Genomic DNA, 25,092 nt, shown 5'->3' on the forward strand with positions numbered 1-25,092 from the left:
TTTCTGAGCTTGCTGCTAACCAGGGAGAGATTCCTGAGATTCCTATGCATTCAAGGTAGCAATTCTCTGTCTCACCAGTGTGTAGGACAGAGGCACCAACCAAAGAGAAATCAGATCAAGGAACATGGTCTGTGTAATAAAAGTAGAGTAAGAAATAAGAAAACTTAAAATTGGTCATTGATTTTCCAGCTGTCCCAGATGTTTCAGAAATAATTTAAAGATAACAGAGGATAAGCACCTCTGAAATAATCCTGTTCATCCTTGGATCAAATATGCTGATGCTGAGAGAACTCTAGCAGTGTGAGAGAATGGTATTAGTTTGCAAGCTAGTTATATTTGGTGTGTGATTGTGTGTGTTACCTAGTTATACATTTGTTCAGTGTTTTTTTTCTGATTTTAAACTGGAAGGACAGATCTGTCTTCCCTCATTTTGAAAAGGGGAGAAAAGCAAGACCCAGGAAACTACAGGTGAGTCAGTCTCACCTCTGTTCCTGGCAAGATCATGGAGCAGATCCTCTTGGAAACTACACTAAAGCACATGGAAAATAAGGAGGTGACTGTTGAGAGCCAGCATGGCTTTACTAAGGGCAGGTCATGCCTGACAAACCTGGTGGCTTTCTGTGATGGGGTTACAGCATTGGTGGATAGGGGAAGAGCAACTGATATCTACCTGGATGTGTGCAAAGCATTTGTCATTGTCCCCCATGATGTCCTTGTCTCTAAATTGGAGAGAAGTGGATTTGATGGATGGACCATTCGGTGGGTAAGGAATTGGCTGGCTGGTCACACTCAAGGAGTTGTGGCCAACGGTTCAACGTCCAGGTGGAGACCAGAAACAAGTCGTGTTCCTCAGGGGTCAGTATTGGGACTGGTGCTGTTTAACATCTTTGTAGATGTCATGGACAGTGGGATTGAGTGCACCCTCAGCACATTTGCTGATGACCTGGACAGGCATGAGAGGTGGGGCTGAGCAAACCTCATGAGACTAAGACTAAGTGCAAGGTCCTGCATCGCAGTCAGGACAATCCCAAGTACAAATAGAGGCTGGGCAGAGAATGGATTGGGAGCAGCCCAGAGGAGAAGGACCTGGGGGTGCTGGTTGACGAGAACCTCAACACAAGCCAGCACTGTGCGCTTGCAGCCCAGAAAGCCAACCGTATCCTGGCTGCACCAAAAGCAGCGTGGCCAGCAGGGCTGGGGAGGTGATTGTCCCCCTCTGCTCTGCTCTTCTGAGACCCCAGCTGGAGCACTGTCAGCTCTGGGGCCCCCAGCACAAGAAGGACATGGACCTGTTAGAATGAGTCCAGAGGAGGCCACAGAGATGATGAAGGGTCTGGAGCAGCTCTCCTATGAAGACAGGCTGAAGGAGTTGGGGTTGTTCAGCCTGGAAAAGAGAAGGCTTCGGGCAGACCTTACAGCGGCCTTCCAGTACCTAAAATAGGCCTATGGGAAAGCTGGGGAGGGACGCTTTGTTAGGGGGTGTACTGATAGCACAAGGGGAGGATAAGGGGTAATGGTTTGAACCTAAAAGAGGGTAGATTTGGATTAGATATAAGGAAGAAATTCTTCACTCAGAGGGTGGTGAGGCCCTGGCACAGGCTGCCCAGAGAAGCTGTGGATGCCCCATCCCTGGAAGTGTTCAAGGCCAGGCTGGATGGGGCTTTGGGCAACCTGGTCTGGGAGGAGAGGTCCCTGCCCATGGCAGGGGGGCTGGAATTAGATGGCCTTTGAAGTCTCTTCCATCCCAAAACATGCTGTGATTCTATGACTCCATGATTTCTTGTTGGTAGGCTAATTAAATAAATAAAAACAAAAAACTGAGCATGCTGTGCATATAAGAAATGTAAAGATGGACTGATTAGAATTCGGCTGTGTTGTTTGAGTGTAAAGCTCAATATTGACACAAAGCAGAAGCCTGACCTGATTCTGTTGCCCAAGGAATGTTAGCATTACCTCAAAAAATATCACTCTAGACACTTGCTGGTTAGCTTCCCAGCTTCCAGATGTGCCAGAGTATATTTTGGCAGGATTAATTGTCCTTTCCAACATGATACTTATAAATTAATACAAATATTTTCTGAATTTTCTTCAGAAAACATTCCAGCTATTAATGAAGCTGCCACATTTTTAATTCTGAAACAGCTGTGAAAGTTTGAGATCTTAGCATGTTTGTCTGCTGTTCTTGATGGCTGCCTTCAAGCATGTCATAATTGATCTTGGATGTACAGTTGTTCTTAGTCAATTCCAGTCAAAGCTGAATCCACCACAGAGCATTAGGCAATAACAGAGAGAAGTAATGAAGAAAGTTGGTCTTAAAGTGAGTGCACGTTCAAATCCTTATTTCCACAGAGCATGACATCAGTAACCTTTTACTCCCTAGATCTTATAAAAACTGTGGATAACCTGAGCTGGAGCTGTCATACCTGATTCACTTGATGAATTCATTTTATATGGCAATTACGCCAATTTAATTTTTGAAGAGAAGGTATGTGTACCTAGCACAGAAACATGGCCTGGTTTCCCGCTGATGAAGTTATTGGTAAATGTGGGATATGTTTATTTCTCAATTACTGTGATTCTACAGGCCTTGACTTGGAATGTAAAGGTGGAGCCTTAGGTAAAAAAGGGCAGGCATTACTTATTACTTATTATTACTTAATGATCAGCGTGCCTCAAAACTCATACACCTGTACTCTATTTCCTAAAACAAGGGAATTTGAACTATTCCTACTCTATGGGTTGCTAGATTTAAATTGCCTTTTTTAGACAATTTCTCAAACTCAAGTCTATGCATCAAAATGAAGTCAGGTTAAAACAGCAGTCTTTGCTGCACGCAGAAATGGACCTTCCCATTGTCTGCTGTAATCTGACCTTGCCTGTGATTTGTGGTCATCCACTATATCTAGAAGATTTGGTCACTTGACTCCTGAGTGCTCCATTTTTTCATCCCTGTTTAGATTTCAGCCTTTGCATAGCACATCATGTGCTTTAGCAGCTTAATGCAGCCCAGGATCCTGTTGGCCACCTTTGTGTCACACTGCTGACTCATGTTCAACTTGGTGTCCACCAGGACCGCCAGGTTCTTTTCTGCAGAGCTGCTTTCCAGCTGGGCTGTCCCCATCATGTCCTGATGCCTGGGGCTGTTCCTCCCCAGGTGCAGGACAGCTTATTAAACAGGGATGATTTCTAGAGTGGGCCTGAAATCTTATTTTTCTTTACATCACAGCTGCATCATTAGATGTATCACTCTATGCCTTGTTCACAGGACTTAGGTTCCAGCACTCTGCTCACAGGATCGAATTGTTAATGTTCATAGGGACTCCTGGAGACCATCTGGTCCAACCCCTCCTGCTCAAGCAGGGACACGTAGAGCAGGTTGCACAGGACCATCTCCAGATGCCTTTTGAAGATCCCCAAGGAGGAGACTTCACAGCCTCTCCGGGCAACCTGTGCCAGTGCTCAGTCACCTGCACAGTACAGAAGTGCTGATGTTTAGATGAAACCTATTACGTTTTAGTTCATATGCAACTCTTGAGTAGACGGGATCACCTCCTTCGATCTGCTTGTGATTGCATAATGCAGCCACGGATCCTGTTGGCCACCTTTGTGGCACATTGCTTGCCCTTTTTCAACTTGGAGTCCACCAGGACACCCAGGTCCTTTTCTGCCAAGCTATTTTCCAGCTGGGTGGCCCCCAGCATGTCCTGGTGCCTGGCATTATTCCTCCCCAAATACAGGACTTTGCAATTCTCCGTGTTGAACTTCATGATACTCCTGTCAGCCCACTTCTCCAGCCAGTCGAGTTGCCCTTGTTAGGAGCATGACCCTCAGGTGAATCCAACACTATCCCCAGTTTTGTGTCATCTGCAAATTTTCTGCGTGTGTGCTCTACCCCATCATACAGATCATCAATGAAGATGTTAAAAAGGACTGGACCCAGGCTGGACCCCTGGGATACTCTGCTCATTACCAGCCTCCAACTGGACTTTGTACCACTGACCACTGCCCCCTGGGCCTGGCCACTCAGACAGTGTTCAACCCGCCTCACTGTCTGCACACCCAGCCCACACATCATAGCTTCTCTGTAAGGATTTTATGGGACACAGTGTCAAAGGCCTGACTGAAGACCAGGAAGACAATATTCACTACTCTACCCTCATTGATCAGGCTGTTCATTTCATTATAAAAGCCTGTCAGGCTGGCCAAGCAGGACTTTGTTTTGGTGAATTGCTGATGACTACTGGTGATTTTCTTCTCCTTCATGTACCTGGAAATGGTTTCCAGGATTCGCTGCTCCATCACCTTCCCAGGTAATGACGAACTGAGGTGAGGCTGACCAGCCTGTAGTTTCTCTGGTCCTCCTTCTTGTCCTTCTTGAAGGTAGGAGTGACAGTCTTTAGTGTCTTATCTCATTCACCATGCTTGACTAAAAATAATTATTGTGTGGTCTCACAATGATATCTGCCAGCTCCCTCAGCACTTGTGGGTGGATCCCCTCATGGCCAGTTTGATTAAGTATTGCCCGACCTGATCCTCTTTCTCTAAGGACACATCTTCCTGCTGCAGTCTTTCCCCCTGGTCCAGGGAAGTCTACTAGCAAAGACTGAGGCAAAGAAGGCGTTCAGTACCTCAGTATTTACACTGTCCTGTTCAGTCAGGTTTCCTGTTTCATTCAGCAGGGGGTCCACGTTTTCTTTAGTTGTCCTTTTGTCACCTTCTCTTGTTCCAGTCAAGGTTCAGAGATGGCTTTCCCTTCACTATCGGCAGGCAGCAGCACATCGGAGTGCTGCGGTGCTGCTCTATTCCTACAGTGCTACATGGCTGCAGTGTTGGTCGTTATAATGACTTGTGGTTCAGCTCCAACAAGGATGGCAACAGCACCTTCTCTCTTCTCTAATTACATATATGATTCCCCAGAGTGTGTGCTCAATAAAAAATCTTCACCTTCCGTATTTTTATCTCTGTCGTTATAGTTAATTGACCAGTCTGACTTTGTTCTCCAGAAGGCGATAGTCTGTTCTGGACCTGGAAGCCTACTTCTGGACCTGAGAGCCTGATGAAATTAGGCCTACTACTGAAGACCTACTTCAGCTAACTTCCTGGGAATTTTCCAGAAAAATTCCATGTTACTAGTAGTCACTGCTAGCTAGTTTCAAGGTGATTGCCAGTAATGGTTGTCAATACATTCCATAAATATTTCTGTTACTTTAACTGTTATTGCATTAGTATAATGTATTGTTATATTAATTAGGAGTTTCAAATGGGGCTAAAGCCCACTGAATTAAACACAGTATCAGTATACAACAAGAGAAATATGCTTGCTTTCTCTATACTTACTCTCTATAAACAAAAAGTCAGGAGAAGCAGTGGTCTCAGCAAGGTCATCCCCCAGGTTAGGAGAAAACCGAGGTACCAGAGCAACACATTCTCTGGATTACACTACTTACCATGTTTAGCTCTTTTGTCAAATCCTCAGCAGCCTGATCTTGCCTAATACCTGCTGAACAAGGGAAGAAAGGGATACAGTAAGACCTTGTACAGTTCAGATCACCATCCAACCTAAATACCTCTATGATTCTATTCCCCTTGCAAGAAGTCCTGCTGGATGCACTGTTCTGTGTGTGCTAGATCCACTAATAGGGCATAAGCACAGGTCTTTAAAGTTCATTAGATAACAGCAGATTTTAGATGTTTTGGTACCTTCAAATATCTGGCCTGAAGGTAGCACAGGGTCTGGAATTATGGTTTGTCTGTTATCAAGCTCTTTGTTTAATCAGATGTATTCATGTACAATATATAAAAATACCCTTTGGTTTGGCTCATATCTGATAAGCTTCTGTGTTTCCCAGGGAAAAGAACAACAGGGGATATTTCCATGTGTATTATGAACAGAGGCTCCAATCAGCATGTGGTAATTTCAAAAAGCATATTTTATACATTCACACTTAATCTGTTAATATTGCCTTCCTGATTTTTTCTCTGCTTCTTCGTTTAGTAATTCCACTCACAGTTTTATTTAGAGCTGGTTTTGTTAAATACTGATATATATGTATATTATAATGCACTACTACACGTTCAGCGAATGAGATCTCACATATAGAGGAGCAATGCTAGCAAGATACTAATTTCTACCCTATCAAATAACCTCAATGTAATCTCCTCTCTGAAATGTAATGCAAATGCAGCTGAGTTCAAGACTGAACCTGAGATGACAGCTTTAAGACAGTCATTTTTCCTCCTCCATTTGCTTTCATAAAATGGTGTCCTGAGATATTCTGCTTAGGGCTGCAGGACTGAGCGAATAGTCTGCTCTGCATGAGAAGGGGGAGCTATGCTATTTAAGGTGGAGTACAGAGCAAATGTCTTTCTTCCATTTTTCCCTTTTCCTCCCAATAGCAAATAATTTGTTGTCACCAGAGGCAGGAGCTTTTTCTTAGAAACCACCATTCTGAATTTTTGCCTGAAAGGGGTGCAGAACAAAAAAAAAAAAAAAAAAAAAAAAAAAAAAAAAAAAAAAAGCCATTAAGGAAATGCTTAATATTCCCACCATACTCTTTTGGGTAGTAAAAAGCAATATTCACCAGATTTTTAGGGACAGCAGGTTCAGGCCCATCACTTGCTGGAAGAGTTGCAATGTCCCTTTCTCTCTCTTGTCATCTCTGCAGGTTTGCACATACACGCTGCACTTTAGTGATGTGTGGAAATGAGATGCCTCCTTCCAGCAGTTACCAGCTTGGAAGACAAAATGTACTTCAGGTCTGTCTGTGACAAATACAGTTAGCAGAGGCAATGGTAGAGCTGTGCATGCTCACTCCATTCAGAGAACCTGAGCTCACACCAGTGCTGCAGCAATGTCAGTATCCCAAGCAACAATCAGGGCTGAGGGAGGTGATCCTTACCCTGTTCAGCCACAGCTGGAGTGTTGTGTCCAGCTGTGGGCTTCCCAGGGAGAGATGGGGCTACTGGAGAGAGCCAGCTGGAGGTACACAGAGGTGATTAAGGAACTGGAGCATCTTATCTAGGAGAGGCTGAGAGATGGGACTGTTCAGCCTGGTGAAGAGATGTTTAAAGGGAAGCATCAATGAGTACAAGTGTACGTTGGGAAACAATGTAGAAGGAACTAGACTCTCCTCAGAAGCACCCATTGAGAGGATAAGAGGCAAGGGGTACAAATTAAAAACTTGAAAGTCCATCTGAACGCAAGAAAAAAAAATACTGTGAAGGCAGCCAAACATGGGAACAGGTTTCAGACTCTCAGTCTGTGGAGATATTCAAGGTCTGGCTGGGCATCCTGATCTGGGTAACGTGGCTTGAGCAGGGCTGTTAGACCAGATGATCCCAGGAGGTCCCCACCAAACTTAACCATTCTGTGATCGCCTAAACTCTACAATAAGGTTGCTTTAATCTTATGCAATTTTTCCATAACCTTTCTGTGTTTCCTCTCAGGGCTGTTCCCTGAACAATTCCAGCTGCAGCAAAGCAAAAAGCTGGTAAAACAAGGCTGGGGGCACCCGTCATCTCCAGCAGGAGGGGTCCCACATTTCCAGTTGTGTGTGCCTATCTGCAAACCCACTGCCCAGCTTCCAATAAATTTCAAGTGCAGCCCCAGCCTGGTTGGACAGATTTGCGTGTGTCAGAAGCTGTCTAGTGCCATAGCTACCACCTGACCAACAATTTGCAGACCGTACTTCAGCTACGAGGTACTGGGAAGGATTAGCTAAGGAGAAAGAAAAGCAACGTTCAACAGGAAACAGGCTTTCCATTGTGCCCCTTCATTGTATATTCTCCGTGCTCCCTTTTCTGCTCTGTAGCGCAGGCCAGTTTGGGACACTCTAAATTGTCAAGAGCAGCAAGGGGTTACCTACAGACGGCTTTTTTTGTTAACTGACTTGAACCCATTGTCTGTGCTCCCCTCTCCCACCCCCTCTCCTCTGTCCTCAGCACCCTCATCCCCAGCCCAGCTCACCCTCCACAGATCCCTTGCACTGTTTGGGTTCATGAAGTACAAATTAACATAATCAGATTAGCTGCATGGGGTTGTAGAGCTGAAAGGGAAGAAAAAGAAAAAGTGGTTCACAAAGAGAAGCCCTGAGGAGGGCAGAAGGGGGTGATATTGCTGTTGTGCTGTGGTGCTGAAAACTTGCACCTGCATCGCAAGCGGATCCTCTTCTCACTGAGGACTCTTAGATGGTATTAACGCATGGGAATCCATTGAGGGGAGGAGAAGGGGGCGCGGAGAGGAGAGGAGAGGAGAGGAGAGGAGAGGAGAGGAGAGGAGAGGAGAGGAGAGGAGAGGAGAGGAGAGGAGAGGAGAGGAGAGGAGAGGAGAGGAGAGGAGAGGAGAGGAGAGGAGAGGAGAGGAGAGGAGAGGAGAGGAGAGGAGAGGAGAGGAGAGGAGAGGAGAGGAGAGGAGAGGAGAGGAGAGGAGAGGAGAGGAGAGGAGAGGAGAGGAGAGGAGAGGAGAGATTAATTGAATTGTCTGGACTGGGGATGTATGGTTTGCTGACAGTAGAAAACATTGTTTGATTCCTATTCATCATGGAGAGGAGATCAGCTTGGTAATCTGGCCTATCAAGATAAGAGTTTTAGAATTTCTGCAGGAGACTGATAAGAGACATAGTAGGAAAAAAGCCTCCTGACTGGGGGTGGAGTTTTCTTTTTGTTGCTGTTGTTTTTCTTTTCTTTTCTTTTCTTTTCTTTTCTTTTCTTTTCTTTTCTTTTCTTTTCTTTTCTTTTCTTTTCTTTTCTTTTCTTTTCTTTTCTTTTCTTTTCTTTTCTTTTCTTTTCTTTTCTTTTCTTTTCTTTCCTTTCCTTTCCTTTCCTTTTCTTTTCTTTTTCTGGGCATTTTCTGTGTTAGGCTTGCATTGCTAAGAGTAGTAAACAATCTATTTGATTGCCTTAGTGCCTGCCCTAATTATCTCCATTCTGCCTTTGCTGGGAGAAGACCCTTCCCAGAGGACTCAAGACACAAATCCATAGCCACAGGTTTTAAACGCAGCCAAGGGCTTGGGGCCTTATATCCTTATATATTCAGGAACAAAGATGAAATGACTTGAAGGTGCCTGACTTAATAAGAGTCTTCAGATACCTTCCAGAAAAAGCTCCCTATCCAGAAAGCACCCCGGAAAGCAGTCAAGACAACACTACAGTGTTTTAAGTTGAGCCCTCAAGATCAACAGTCTTATTGACGATCTCAGCCCTAGATTTTTTCAGTGCTTCGGAGTCAGGATAAAAGCAAACATAAATGTCAGGGTAAGTCAAGCTTTCAGGCAGTATTTATGACAAGCCCCTGGCTGACTCGAACCTGCAGTTTTCAAGAAGAAATACTGTCTTTGGTTCCATTTACCTCAACAGCACATGGCCGAGACTGCTTGAAGTATTTAAAAGATAAAGTGGTAAAAAAACAAACTTTTATATTTTTATTATTTTACCAACACTTTATTTTTTTTTTAATAAGCAATTAATTTAACAAATATATTGCTAACTGAAATACAAAATGTATTTAGATATTCAGAAGTATAATCAGTATTTGTCTGCATTAGTTCAGTAGCCTCTGCTGATGGGAACCATTCTGGCAATGTTTGAAATTAATGGGAGATTTTACATCAGGGATTTCAGAATTACCTGACAATTTCACTTATCTGTTGATATAGCAGAAACAACGTGTTTTTTTTTTTCTTTTTTTTTCTTTTTTCTGTAGATGATATACAGAGCTGTAACACAGAGGAAGTCTATGCACCCACAACAAGAGTAGTGTCCATTCAGATGTGCCAGAAATGCAAGGATCATCCTGGACGCTTTCTCTCACTTTCACTGACATTTTCTCTTCTTTTCATTCTTGTCATTTTCCTTTTCCCTTAATCTGAAAGATTTCAAAGGAAAAATTTGTGTCCTGCCATTTGCACGTGACCTTACATGAACTTTAACAGCCTTCAAGGAGGTGGTGAGGGGAACACAAACACATACGCTTTCTAATCTGCTCAGCTCTGCAATTAAAAATTGATGGGTGAAGTCTGCCTGCAGAAGCTGCCTACCACGAGTTTCTCTCCCCGTCTTGGTGCTAGGGAACACCCACTGGCCTCCTGAGTGAACATGCAGAAATGTGGCCTGGGAGGCAGGACCATCCTCTGCCAAACACGTTGGCTGGGCGCGTTCGCCAGACAGCAGCTAGCCACTTTCTGTGCCTGTAAAAATGTTGGAGAAGGGTTTCCTCCGCATAGCTCAGGAAGAGGAGGCAGGACCGGTAGCTCCCTTCTGCACCACGCTGTTTCTGTCGCCTTTCAAGCAGTGGGAGCTTTTCCCACCCAAGCAGCTTGTGCCAGAGCTGAGTGTTTTTGGCAAAGCCAGCCTGTCAGGCTCACTTGCTGCGGTGAGCCAGCAGCCATCCTTGCAACTGGCAGTGAGCTTTTCCCGTTCAGACCCACAGAGATCACTGCAGAAAGCTGTTACTCATCTCATAGCAGGGCCAGATACGTCCTTCTGAAACACTTTTTACCCCACAGGCAGTAAAGCACTTTGGGTCACAGTCAGTTGGCCTGAGTTCCTGTGCCTGGTTGGCTCGGTGTAACAGCCTGCACTCCGAGTGCTTTTAGCCACTGAAGTTTCCTCTTTGTAATCTTCAGGTCTTTCCAGTAGATGTAAACCCTTGTACATTGCGAATTTAGTACTGTATAGTCTTGAATTGTGGGATTCTGTAGGTTATATTTTATGTGGTTGTACATCTACATATCAGGACACAGTAATTCTGCTGTGATTTGAGGAAGATGTAATCTCAGCTGCTGTTAGCCCTCCTCAGCTCCAGGAGCTGAGCACTGCTGTCTTCAAGGGTTTGCCAAATACAGTCACCAAGAGAAAAATTGATGCTATAAACCAACCCCATTGTAAACTGTGATCTGCATCCTCAGTTCACTTCTCTTAAGCTCAGGCAGGTTTCCTGGGCATCGTGCAGAGGTATTTCATGGCTAACCTTGGGTGTTGGGAAGGATCTTCCCCAGGTCTGAGGTATTCAGTGTTGCTCGCAGTACCCCCAGCCAGGTGTAATGGGACAGAAAGGTGGGTGCACAGAGACTTCTCCATCCCTGTCCTTGTGAATGCCTCTCTGCATTGCCAACATGAGAATTAGAAGTCCCACCTGGGGCCCAGTGCAGTCCATGTTGAGATTCACAAGTCTCACTGACTTCTGCTCTTCATCCTGAGCCACCTCCATGCTGTTTTGTGGCATTGACACTCAGCAGGGGAGATGTAGCCACAGAAAGGATGGTAGCTTTTCATTTGCCTTTTTTCCTGGGAGGTTCCTTTTCCAAAAGATGCTCCAGAACAGGGACGTACTACAGGAAACTCAGTTGTGCACTGTAGGGTTTGCAGTCTGTGGCAGCAAAACAAGCCATGGAGAGATGGGGTGTGCACACACAGGAAGGTGGCTGGGGGAGGATACAATGGGATGAGGCTATCTGTGTTTCTCAAATAAAAGACCTGGACCAACCCAGAGTGCAATGAAAACACTCCCCGTGGCTTACTGGCAGAACAATAATGAATAAATCCAGCCAGATACATCCATTGACCAGACAGGGGTAATCTCTACCTTCTGTAACCCCTATACTTGTTTGAGCTGCTTCTTCCACCCACCTTCTCTCCTTCGATTCTCTCAGCACCTGCTGTCTTAAAAACACAATTACATCCCTGGAAACTGATGGATTTAGGCTCTGTCACTTTGTCTATGGCCTTTAGATTTTAAGACTGGCTCCCAAGTGACCCCTGCCCCACAGGTCAGTAGTTAAGTCTCCCATTCTCTCCACCTCCTTTCATCACCCAGCCTTCAAAGAACAAAAGTCAGATCTGCCTTGCTCACACTACTTTAGCCGTGGTCACTGCATATCATTCCCTACCAGCAAAAAAATTTGTGGGAGACAGTTAGATATGGGAATATAAATTACTAGGTGGTTCCCGAATCATGTGTTTCTGAAGCATGTTGGTGCTGCAGTGCCCATTTCTTGCTCAGAGCAAGATGTTGCAGTGCTTCTCTAGCTTTGCTCAACCCAAATATCCAATGAGTGCTTCATTTACAATCCATAGCCACAAAGGAGGTACTGAGAATGTGCTCAGTTCCTGTGGCATCAGTCCCCCCGGGTTCCGTGTCAGCAGCGGAGTGGCACTTCTCTGCCAGCAGCCAGCCTCTAAAGAAACTAGTCCTCCTTCCACCTGAAATGCAGAGGTATATTCTTCTGTTGATCTTGACGGAAATTCAAAATAAAGGAGAAGGCATACAAAGGCGTACAAAGAACTTCACGGGACGTGGGTAGTGCTGTTCAGCAGTTCACACAACCCATTTTAGGGCTGCTACTTACCACTAGGAGACTCAGGAGGGGCCTTATGGCTAGGGACACTTTTGTCATTTGCACTGAGATTTTGCCACTGCTGCAACAAGAGACATTTTCAGCCAGCTTCACGTGATGTGGTAGACCTCCATGCCACAGGTACCATTATCTCACAGCACAGCACCATGATTTTACCATGCCCACCCCCAGAGGAAGAGTGGGCACATGATGCTGAGTATGCTGACTGGTTCAGCATTACTTGCTCTCTGCAGAGGACACTCTCTTAAGTTGATGTTGCCATGCATGGTGCAAATACATATTTTAAAGGTCACATTTGCTGATTTCATTATTTTTAAATAGAATCTCTCGGGTCAACATCTTTCTCAGGCACATATTATACAGAAATATCTGTCTTGGTGTTTCATAGAATGAGAATCATAGCATGGTCTGGGTTGGAAGGGACCTTAAAGACCATCTCATTCCAACCCCTCCCACCAGACCAGGTTGCCCAAAGCCCCATCCAACCCGGCCTTGAACACCTCCAGGGATGGGGCATCCACAGCTTCTCTGGGTAACTCGTTCCAGTGCCTCACCACCCGCAGAGTAAAGAATGTCTTCCTTATATCTAATCTAAACCTACCCTTTTTTAGCTTAAAGACATTACTCTTTGTCCTATCACTACACTCCTAGATAAGGAGTTCCCCTCCAAAGAGCAGTATGGGACATCCAGTTGAGAAAGCAGCTGAAATTGTCCCTGTGTCCCAGTGATTTTCTGTCTTTTCCTCACAGCTTTTTCATTTGTCACCTGAGTACTCCCTCTCCCTCTCCCAGCCCTGTATTCAGCTGGGGATTAGGTTGTTCCCAGCGGGTGCTAGCCAGAGCAGCTTTACATCCCAAGCTCCTCTGAACTTTGGAAGAGTTTTTATATCTGAACTTGTGCTCCAGTCTGAATCCAGAGATTGTACCTATTTAAACATTTCTGGATAACAATAGACTCAAATCAGAGTTCATGTTAACTCTTCAGGATTACTTCTGCTTTTTAAAATGGAGTTGGCTAAAATTTTCTGAGTTGTAAATATTTGGAAGACAGAACAGTATTTCACAATTAAATTTTACTTATCAGTATTTTTCAAGAGCTGGTCAAAATCTTCCTCATACGTAGACTGAAATAGATTTCCACCAAAAAGTGTAAATTATAATAAACAAAGAAATTCAGTCATTTTTCATCATCTGTTAGTATTTCCAAGTTGTTCCTTAAGAACAAGAATCTTGCATAAGTGCTGAGTAGTAGAATGATTCTCTACTGGAAATTATACTGTGATGTTTCTGATATCCTCTACCAAATATCACAAAAAATGTAAAATTGAATTTTAGAGGCTATAAAGACAAAGATAGATTTGTTTCTTAAATAATTTATTTGGAATATATTAGATGTTAAACATATAGCACAAAATATGATCAGGTGGTGCACCACATTTATTCATGATCATACAGATAAGAAATCTGCAAAACACAAAGAAAAAAGATATGACAAAAAAAAAAAAATCTTTGGTAGACAGAACTAGTCAAACACAAGTGGAACATGAGAGTAAGAAGCTCCTAAATGGAAAGGAGAACAAAGAAAGTGTTGATATGAACCAAAGCAATAACAAGAAGGGAACTTTTTAGGATAAAAAATACATAAGCATGTTGTGTTACAAAATAGACAGGTTGTCTTTCACCTTCCCTCATCAATAACTCTTCTTACAAGATGTTCTGACTTGGTGATGTGTGTTTCCTAGGATATCAAGTGGGTGATGGACCGAAGAGCACCACCACACCTCACCAATAAGTACCTTGATTGACTTGGACTAATTTGTCTTGCTGTAACTCCCAGCAAGTAAACAGAGAGCTAGGACTTGGCTCATTACCTCTGAGGCTCCATGCAGAAGAGGCTGCGATTCCATTCGGTGACATTAGAGCAGGCAGAGTTGGCAGTGCTAATTGCACAGGCCATCCAAGAGTCTCTCAGTGTGTTTTCACTTAGCTGCTCTCCAGCACAGTCCTCAGCCCTGATAGCTCAGAAATGCAGAGATAAGCAAACCAAAGACTCACAGTATTCAGAAACAAAATGGCACAGTCATCAACCCTTTCAGATTTTTTGTTTTTTATTTTTTGGATCAGTTTTCCACTGACTCCTGCATCCTACAGCACCAGCCCTGAGCTGCCCTCATGAATAAGTGGAAACAGCCCAGGGAGATGCCTTGGCACATGTGAGCTCCATTTATTCACTTGTCATGAATATATATATATATTTTTCTAAGTATTGAAGTGTACCTGGGTCCACATGGAAAGAGAAAAGACTTGTGTCAGTGGGAACAGGATCGGAACAGGATCTGCTTACACCTGGTGTCGTTTTTTCTGTTCCTCTAGAAAAGGTTTATACTCTTCAGAGGCAGACCAGATCTCTGCTGACATAGATCAGGAAAAATCTGAATCCATAATTCAGGAAATTGAATTGATTTGTGTGCAACAACCCACAACGGTCACCCCTCGTGAGACCTCTCTCAGCCTGCTTGTCACCTAAATGCCCAGAGCAAGGTGGTTGTTCCCTGTGCCAACAGGGACCAGAGTGTGCTGGTCCTGTATGTCCAGCAGCTTCTGCCAGACCCAGACTGCACCCACTGCTTCTGCACCTCTGAGTGGGAAGGGGCACCTCTCACTTGCACTTCCAAGAAGGTTTCCTCAGCGCATCACTGAGGCCTTTGTCCTGGGACCTCTTTAAACTAATGTTTAGTTTTGTTTAATAGCATATTTCTCTAATATGATGGATTCCTCCAATACAGTGAAAGGTGTGGCCAGGTTCAAGGGCTAGGACTTGTAGTTTCAAAAAAAAAAAAAAAAAAAAAAATCAAGCTGGAAATAAGATTTGCAGGTTTAACAGTGAGAGACAGTAGCTACTGGAAGCACAGGTGAATGACTGGAGCAAATGTCCCTCAAAAATTGTTCGCAACTGAGGTCAGATGTCTTTCTTGGAAAAATTTTGTGGTACGGTCAGGATTACTTGAGCTCAGTAGCTTTTCCTCAAAATAGCGTGGGAGAACAATCTCTTTCCTTGCCAGAATCACTGGATGAATTTCTTTCTAACAGAGATCAGGGCAGAATGCCCTTCTGGCTCGGACCCTGCTGTGGCAGCGGTGAGTCCTTCCAGGCTCCCAGGGTCTGAGAGTTCTTTCTCTGGTCTTTCAGGTTGCTGGCTGACCAAAGAATTCCTTTCCTGTTAAATAAAAACTTATTAAAAAAAAAAAAAAAGTAATAAATATAAATAAATAATCAATGTACATACAGAAGCAACCCACAAAAAAAAAAAAAAAAAAAAAAAAAAAAAAAAAAAAAAAAGGTGTGGGGGGGAAATACATGTATCAGACTAACACCAATCTCTCATTGTCTGCTAAGGAGACAAAGTCTCTGGCCAGCAGCACTCTGCAATATTGCTGCTCCCACCAGGAGAGGAGGCACCACAGCTCTCAACCAGAGCCAGCTCCTCCATGCTCTGCAGGCGTGGGGCTTGCTGGAAGAAGCCCAGGAGGCTGCCTCGTGCTGCCGCTGCCGTCTGCTGCAGGCCGGGCTCTCCCAGCACCTTGACGAGGAAGTTGATGTACCTCATGGCGAGCCGCAGCGTCTCGTTCTTGCTGAGCTTTTTGTCAGGCGGGTGGGTGGGAATGAGTTTCCTCAGCTTGGCAAAGGCGCTGTTGACGTTCTGCTGCCTCCATCGCTCCCTGGTGTTGGTGAAGATCTTCCTTGTCATTCCCACAGCGCTGCAAAGCAGAGGAGATGGTGAGTCCATGCCAGATACCCCTGACTGCTGACCCACAGGGCACTTCTTTGGAGGGAGGGCAGGCAGGCAGGACGAGGCCAAGAACACCCCCGTGCTTCCCAAACCCCATTCACACCTCCCTGGGGGCTGCTCCCACCCGGCCCAGGCCTCGTGGCTCACAGCAGGAGCTCAGCCAGGCTTGGGTGGACCTTGTGTTGGGGCCTGCAGTGGTCAGACAGCTGATATTAATGAGCACGTGTGATTATGGTTATTTCGGGAGACTTCTCCAGGGAGGCTATGTTCTGGTGCCCTGCCCAGCCCACACTGACTGCTCGCTGCTGGCGGCAGGCACTCTCCAGTTGGATCCATTTGGACTTCTATTTTAGCCTCTGAGAGCTGCCAAGGCTAAGCCACAAATGCCACAAGTGCTCCCGGGCAGGGCTTTGCAGGCTGCAGAGGTTAAGCGTGACTCCTACAAAGCGTGCAGGCATTCCAGCCAAAATGTCCCCGTAGAGATTACTTGGCCGCGCTGCCTCGGGGAGCTGAGCAGCTAAGGAAACCCATGGCCCAGCGCAGATCTGGCAGCAGGAGACTGCTCTGCAAGCTCTGAGGGGTGGCTCTAAATGCAATTTGGCAGAGAGGTGATCAAGGGATTGTGGGGTTGACCCAGCCTTGCTTGTATTGCCATCAAAAGGAATCCCAGAGACCAGCTGAGATGGATGAAGGCATATATGCCCATCTGTAACACGCCAGACCACACAGCTTTTCTTGCCCATTCCCTTTTCCCAGGAAGGCTGTTTTGGTCCCCAACAGCCCTCTGGTCCTTGCTCATAAACATCTGATGGATGTAGTTCCCTCCAAAGAGCCTTCCCTGCTCTCACACAGCCCTGTGGCAGACATCCACTTTTCCATTTCTGAAGCTGCTTTTTTATGCCAATGGCACACAGACAGTTGGAGCAGGGAAAACAATCCAAGGGAACGGAAAACATCCAAGGGAATAAAGGGCACATATTTCCACCGACCTTCTTCTGCATGTGTAAACCCAGGCTCTTAATATGGCAAACTCACCCACACAGCAGTCCCACAGGGGCTGGGGAGAAGCACCCCTCACCCCCAGAAGGGGGAAACTCTGCGGTGATGCAGAGGTTGGAGGGGCTCCCCTGGCAGGGAGACAAGACATGCAAGGCAGGCCGAGAAGTCTCAGCCTGGCACGGATTGCAAATCACCAGACAGACACAGCTACAGGGTCATAAATCACGTTGGAGCCATGGTCAGAGATGTGCCTGTGTAGGCTTTATATGGCTACGCTCACGCTGCCCCTACCTCCCTGTCGCCTCTCAGCTGTAGCCCTCACAGAGCTGCCGCATTGCTATTCTGGTAGAAGCTGGAAATTGCTGGCAGCCCGGTTGTCTACTCCACCTTCAGGAACAAGAAATTTGTCCCGTCAGAATGTCCTTGCTTCATGAGCGGCTCGTTTGAAAAAGAAGCAAGCCCTCGTATTGCAAATGGCTGAGAGATTTTCATATTTCTTGTAGATTTGCATGGAGACCCGCTGCTTGATTCAAATGGGGACCACACCTCTCTTTTAAAATTGTTTTCCTACTCTGCGCGTCACTTTTGGTTTGTGCTATGTGAACAAATCTACTTTGTACTTTGCACCCACCCGGAAGAGCTAGCTACCTTTTTGGCAAGAACACTGCTGAAACAGCAATACAGATTTCAGACGCTGTCCTCCTCTGCTCTTGTCCACTGCGGCACATTCATTCCCAGGGCAAAACTTTCACTGTTACAGTTTTATTTTTCCAAGCAGCTGCTTGGATCCCTGTGACTTTCAGAGTGCCACCTGCTTCCCTTCCCCCCACTTTTTTTATCTGTTTTAGGATAACTTTATTCTTGTACAAGGTCAGCCATTTTTCATGAGGTAGGAGAAGTTATTTGGGATTCCTTGCTCCTTCTAATGGGCCAGGAGGACAGCATTTTGCCAGGCTGCTCAGTCTCTGGGCTGTGGTTCTGGTGCATGGCTCTGGGTGTACATCTGGGCTACAAATGCTGATTGAGGGTCAGCTCCTGCTCTTTCTTCTGCTGCAGGCAGTGCCCAGTGCAGCGCTCCAGGAGAGCAGGTCAGCACACAGCCTTGGCGCTGTGAATTTGTCCTTTTAGCAGCATTATTGGTGGGAAAATAACCCCAGCCTGCTCCTGCACACTACGCTGCCTTTGTCTCTCTCCTCTTTCACTTGGAAAGGACAACACTACCTCTGTGGTCACAAGCCTTGTCAGCAAATAGATGCCTTTGTGGGACCGGCGCCTGCTTTACACTTCAAAAATGCGTGTTTGTACTTCTGATATTTGTTCAGGATCCCCGAACAACAGCTTCCTCCCACCCCAGTGCTCCCCTCTGTGCTGACACCCCATGGGGAGATGCCCTGCAGGTGTGACCCACCTCCATGCACCTCTCCACCTTAAATCCCTCTCCCTTTCTCCCACTGCTGTCTTGGTATTTCCTGTCGTGGCGCTCAGCGCTTCTGCTGGAAGCAGGAGAGGAGCTTCATGAGCCTGGTCCCGTGCTGCCCGAGTGTAATGTTTCAACAGAGCTTCTTTCCTCACATCACGACCTGCCCATCCGTCCAATTCCCTCTAATCACGGCACCTTCCGGCCAAAAGGCAGCGTGTTTGCTGACAAGGGATCTGATTTCCATTCATTTTGTCTCATCCCTTTCCTCCTCTTCCGTCCTTCTCTCCAGCCCTCCTCCCCACCAAGGGTGGCTTTCAGTATGAAATTACTTGCAGCTTCAGGTCTCTGCTAATGTTGCACGTCCCTTAGCTTTCTCTGGTGTGGTGTTGCCCAGGGGCTGCACACAGCCCATACCCCCTCAGTCCATTTTAAACCCATGCAGAGATCACCACTTTGCTTACACACATCATGGACAAACAGCATGAAGCTGCACACCTGGATTACCCTGTGCTTTACGGTCACCTCCGCCAGCCACAGCTTAACAGCCCCACATGCAGCTGATAAGAAAGGCACCAGGACAGCAGCAGGCTAAATTCAAGGGGATTAATTCTGCTCTCAGGAATGTAGACCCGGAGGGTTACAGCATTTCCACTGGAGGAATAACTCTGAGGGGTAAAGCGGAGCCACCGAGGACAAGATTTAACCGGGATCAGGAGGAGATATCCAGAAGCAGCGGGTTAGTGCAGCTTCGTGAGCTGCGATCCACATCTGCAGCGTGTAAAGAGAATTGTGCGAAGCCATAGCCCCAGCTCAGCAGTGAATCTGCCCTGACAGCCAGACAGAGGAAAACAAAACACCGCCACCCACTGAACGGAGAGATGAAGCTCTTCCCACCCCCTGCCTGCTCTTTAGAAATGAGCAAAAATAGGAGGGGGGGGGAAATTCTGGCTGCGGCTAATGCAGCCGCAAGTGTCACCAGACAAAAGACCAAACAATAGAGGAGATGAAGACCTCTCTCTCGGTGGCAGCAGCTCTCGCAGCCTCTCCATGCGAGAGCTCAGGCGCTTCCAGCAGCAGCAGCAGCAGCAGCTGAGGCACAAAGTGCCGTCCCTGCGAGGACATTCCCCAGCAAATGGCCCCCAAGCCAGCGGTTAATGCCTGAGGGCCGGCAGGGGACTCACCGGCAGCCCAGCACTCAGTCATGATTAGCAGGCTGCTATTAAATAAAGATCGTGGATGAGAAAGTTCCTCCCTCAAGTTATACCTTTGACCTCACTGAAGTTAAATCCATGCTGAAACCAGCCACTGGAGACCTACTCCTGCAAATCTTAATCAGACAGCAGATGCCTGCTGCCAGCAAGAATTGGAGTGCTTCTAGTCAACCTGCGATGCCACGCTGCTGCTCCACAGGGGAAAAACCCGGTGCCTGCTAGAATGGGTTATTTAACACATTGATTTTGTGAAGTCCCCTCAGCCCTGGCGTCAATGGCAGCCCAGCAGCAGGTGGTGCCCGGGCCCCGCAGCAGGCAGGTGCTTGGGAGCCTGATCCACCATGGGGAGCAGAGATCACCCCAGCAGAGCTCCCCGTGGCCACGCTTTGTTCGCTTTGCCTCAGTGCGACGTGGTGAAGAGGAGGAGGAGGAGGAGGAGGAAGCTCATTGTTTGCCTCTTCAGCTCCATGCCAGCTGTGGAGCACAGGGCTCAGTACCGTGCAGAGGAGAAGATTGAGTACGGATGTCACAAAACATTACACTGCCTATCAGTAACACATGCGACTTTTTTTTTTTCCTTTTCTTTTCTTTTTCTCCTCCCCATAGGAGAAATAGTCTTGACGCTCTGCAGCTGAACCATGCTCTGTCTGCTCAGGCCTGGAGGCCATCCCTCGGGAAGCTCAGCAGGCTGCAGGAGGGGCAGCACACCTCCAGGCTCGGGATCATCCCTCTCAGCTTTCCTTAGCATTTCCATACCCCTCCCTGAGTGCCCCCCACCCGAAATCCCACTGGTGTGCTGGTGGGAGAGCACAGCGCAGTGAGCAAAAGGCTGTGCAGGCCACCAGGGAGCTGCACTTCTGTCCTCATTTCCACTCCCCTTTCGCCTCAGGCAAATCTCTTCTCCTTCCTGTGCCTCCGTGTCCCTCCTGCCTGCAATTAGCCCATCTCAGCTGCAGGTTTTTTGGAAAGGAAATCATCTCTGTGTGAGCACAGTGGCCTGCTCAGGGTGGCCCAGCCTCACCCGGCAGTGACGAGTGCTGGGCCCATGAGGTGAAGCAGAGCCATCGCTCCCCACTCTGGTGGAGCGCCTCCAAACACCTGTAAGCGAAATTCATTTTGTTTTAAGTCAGGCGTGGGACGAGGAGGGACTCCAACAGTAAACTACGTCTCGTTTCACTGCCTCACGCCTCTGTCGGGAGGGTTATCTGGCAATCGTGCTGCGGTACAAAGCACAGCACAGCAGCTAAAGCGCCATAAAAAACAGCGAGCGCTGACAGAGTGATTTACCTTTTTTAAGGTCTGTAAATCTGAGACAAAGCGCACGCAGTGAAATCTCCGCTTCTGGGAGCTCTCCTGTCTAAGGGCAGCATTTACAGGACGCTCCCAGCTATGCCGTCCTCTCTTTGAACCTCCAGGAAAAGGAGACCACCGGAGTGCAAAAGAGTGGTGTAAAAGTCACAGGCTTAAGTCAGCCTCCACATTTGAGGATACTCATCCAAACTACGTCTGATTACAGTTTCAGAAGGTAATTTTCACAGCAGCCAGCCTTGCCCCACAGTGGTGCAGCCTTGCAGTCTGGTGGCCCACCCGGAGGGTGCATATTTCTTGCAGGGGTGTGAGCTCACTGCTGTCAGCAAATCAGTGAAATTTTGGCAAAATAAGTATTCCCCGCAGACACTTTTAATTTGAACACCTTCAAATGCTGTTCCTAAGACAGTCTTTGGAAAGGTAGATCTGGAAAGCGATGGACTGCCACCCAACAGGTGTTTGGCAGAGAACAAAATACGTGATTGAAACCTTATCACAAATGACAAAGAGATTTGCAAAAATTAACTCCCTGTGCACACAGGATTTTTTTTTTTCCCATGTATCCCCACTTGCCAATGCTTTTTTACAGTAAAATCAATTTATACCACAGCTCTGTGCAAAGAAAAAACAACAACAACAAAGCCCTCTTGCTTTGCAACAGTTCTTGCTAAATTAAAGTCTAGTGTATTGGCATGGACACAACAGCTTGCTATGTTGTACAGCAGCTGAGAAAGAGACATTCAGCCAAGAGCTTTAACCCTTTTTTTTTTTAACTTGCACTAGCACTGTCTATTCAGAAAGATCCAGGAAACATTTTGTAATAAAGCTTTTCTGTCCTCCTAGTCCCATCTCCTGTACAGCCCTCTTGAGTCAAAGGTTCAACTGCAGTTCCACCGGGTTTCCATTAAAAACAGCCTCTGTTGAATTCACTTCCCAAATATTACATATTACAAAGTCTCTGCCCTTCTCAGCTTAAAGGAGGGGGATCAGATGCTGCCCATCTCTCAGCTCGGCAGGGATGGGCCTGTGGCAGCTCACAGCTGCTGCAGGAGTCCTTAGGGACATGTGCCTCTAGGAAGGTCTATCTGCTGTTGTTTTAGGGTATGACCCCATGACAATATTCACTACACATCCCGTCCAGGTCTGCTCTGAGGTCTGCTCTGAGGCTGACAGAAAAATCTCTCTGTGACTTCAGCAGGACCAAAATTTTGATGCCATCCCACTATCTGTGTACAGTGTCCTCGTTTCCTACCAAACATGACTTAAAACCAGTCTGCAGGGCACCATGGCATCACCCCAGGAATTATTGGGGTCTGCTGCATGTAAGATCAGAGGTCAACAAAAGCACTGAGAAACATACCCACCAGGGCAAAACGTGACCTGCAAAGCTGTGATACCAACCACCACGAGGCAAGAACTGTGCTGCTGGTTTTTCATAGGTGTCATGCTGCTAACCTCCACAAGACTACACCTGGTGGAAAGGCCAGCATGAAGATCATCACAGCCACAGCCATGCTCCTGGGCACCTGCGTTTTGTCACCAAGCTGCCCACCTTGCTTGGTGGCTCTGTGAGCTCCTCATTTCTTGGATTAGCTACTCACACCATGACTACTCTAATATCCCGTGTAAACAGGTAATAAAAGCAAACTGCATTTATTTCAGCTATTTTTTTGTGAAACGTATGGTGGAGTAAGGTCCCAAAACCCATATATTGTCCTATACTCTCACACACAAACAGATACAGCTACTTCAGAAAAAAAAAATGCTACTTTTATTATTTGCTTTTTCAGATAGACACAACTTTATGTAGTAGATTAGCCCTGGAAATATGAACCTATTCTAGATTGGGAGGTTTCAAAAGTTTTTTTGTTTGTTTGTTTGTTTCTTAATTTTGAGAATTGTCAACATTTACCCGCTGAACTTAAATGAATAAAATCATTAAGCTTTTCCTACTAAGTGAACTATTGAACTAGGCAAAATTCAGATACTTGTGCATTTTACAGGCACATCTGTTCTAAGGCAGTGTCCTGTAAAGTAGTGGGGATATTTTTAAATATGTGAGGTTTGAAATTTAAAGCTCCTTTTAGCATCCTTATTTGTTGACACATTCATAGGATTTCCACACAGGCTAGTGCATAATCATACAAAAAGGTCTGGCACATGTTTTGTTCTGTATGCTTTTGCAAATATTTTGTTTCAAATATCATACACTGGAGAATTCGTTTAAGCTCTATTTCTCAACTCAGGGTTCCTATGGTGCTCTGTGTAATCATTTTACACCAGTGCAATAACTCATTCACATCACTTTGCTGAGGTATAAATGAGTTCACCTAGTGGGTAATTACGAAGTTATAATGTAAGAAAATCTAGGAATACTAGGAACAGTGACTCTAAGAATCACTTTTTTTTTTCTTTTTTTTTTTTTTTTTTTTTTTTCGCTCCACATCTATGCATCAACATTTCTGTCCAAAATATAAAAACAAACAAAACAATATTTCACCTGGTGTAAGGTTTTATTCACTGGGTGGGTTCTAAGAATTGGAAAAGCCCAAGTACAGGAACAGAGCAACAGAATTATTTCAATTAAAGGCAGTCACCCAGAAGTGGCTGTTTCCGTAACCATTACGTCTGCCAGATAAGGTGCCTTACTCTTAGCCTTTTGATGACAAGATCCCAAGATGCCATGACAATAAGTGAAAGTCCCTGCCATGTGTCTCGGGAAGGAAACGTCAGCATGCCCGAGGAAGTTGCAAGGTAAGCCCAGGAGAGGGGCGGCAATTCTGCAGGGAGATGAGTAAGTCGTCACTTACATTTTTGGTCACAGGTGCTTGCAGCTCGCCAAACCTGGTCAGCTGGTGAAGGGACGGCAAAATCGGACGTCTCCTCTTTTCCTTCCCTGGCAGCTCTCGCCGTGCCTGGCCGCAGAGCTTGCTCTCGCTGGATGGAGTCCGCCTGGTGCTGGTCCTGGCCGCCTCATTTATAGAATAGCAGGTCCTTTGTCTGGCGCGTGTCACCACTAGTCCTAGCAATCCAGGAGCTCGTTTTGCATCTCCCGGGAGATTCTCTCTGTCCTGCCTTTTCTCTCCTCACCACCGCTCTCTGCCCCTTTCTGGAGGGCTGGGGCAGGAACTCTGACCGTGCTTACTAGTCAGGGCACAACTTTGGCTGGGTTTGACGTACTTTGCAGGAAAAGATGGAAATAAAATCTTTTTTTCTTTTTTTCTTTTTTTTTTTTTTCTCTCTCTCTTTTTGGTGTGTGTGTTTTGTTTTGTTTTGTCAGCTCTGAGCCTGTAAATGAGATCCAATGTTTATTCAAAAGCTGGCTTTAACACGACGCCGGGTTCAGACACAGGCTGGCGTGTTTACCGTGTCCCTGAGCAGGAGATGCCCTCTGCTCTGACAGTGCTGTGATGCTGTGGAGACGGCTATGTGCAGGCAAATCGACCCTGCCACTACATTTTGGAGAAAAGCTGGCTTCCACGTGGAGCCCCTGGTTGCACCTCCTGCAGCCTGCAGCACAGCCTGAGCTGCTGCTCCGGTGCCTGCCTGGGTCCAAGTACAAGAAGAAGCTGCAGGCATGCACTCACACATCAGCCAGCTTTCCCTTCACTGTGGGGCCCACGCAGTGCATGAAGGCTGGGTTTAATTTCTGCATTTAAAAGCAAGGGCAACCCCGCTCTGTACCCTTGCAGCTGAGACACAGGGTCTGCCAAGTGCAGACTTCGTTCTGCTTTGCTGGGGTAGGCCCCAAATGTCCTCTCAGCTCAGGGACAGCAGCCAAGCCATCTCACATCTGCCTGCTAAAAACAAAAGGACAGACTGCCCCTGCATGAAAGGGGTCCCTCAGCTTAGGGACCCGGCAGAGGAGCTGCTGTGGGGGCCTGACAAAACCCAGGCTCCCTTTCCAGTCAGGCACAGAGCTCCAAGGAGAGGTTCAGAGGGTCTGGAGATATTTGGAGGCCACCTCAGACCTCCAAACATCACTGTGACCATCTCCATGGTGCACATCCT

The 25,092-nt window shown here is 46.4% G+C and overlaps 1 protein-coding gene across 1 annotated transcript; it reads right to left on the minus strand.

The window, feature by feature from the left end:
- Positions 1 to 15,713: 15,713 nt before the first annotated feature.
- Positions 15,714 to 24,076, minus strand: TAL2 (TAL bHLH transcription factor 2). The gene is made up of 2 exons (XM_084505232.1): positions 23,892 to 24,076; positions 15,714 to 16,111 (listed from the first exon to the last, which is right to left on the minus strand). Exon 2 carries the CDS (start codon positions 16,099 to 16,101, stop codon positions 15,745 to 15,747), a length of 357 nt encoding a protein of 118 aa, XP_084361358.1. The 5' UTR covers positions 16,102 to 16,111; positions 23,892 to 24,076; the 3' UTR covers positions 15,714 to 15,744.
- Positions 24,077 to 25,092: the final 1,016 nt, after the last annotated feature.

The sequence above is a fragment of the Aythya ferina genome (genome assembly GCF_964211825.1).
Source record: "Aythya ferina genome assembly, chromosome: Z".
Taxonomy (NCBI): domain Eukaryota; kingdom Metazoa; phylum Chordata; class Aves; order Anseriformes; family Anatidae; genus Aythya; species Aythya ferina.

Excerpts from the sequence above, each read along its gene's own strand:
- TAL2 (XM_084505232.1), bottom strand. The coding sequence starts at position 16,101 with ATGACAAGGAAGATCTTCACCAACACCAGGGAGCGATGGAGGCAGCAG.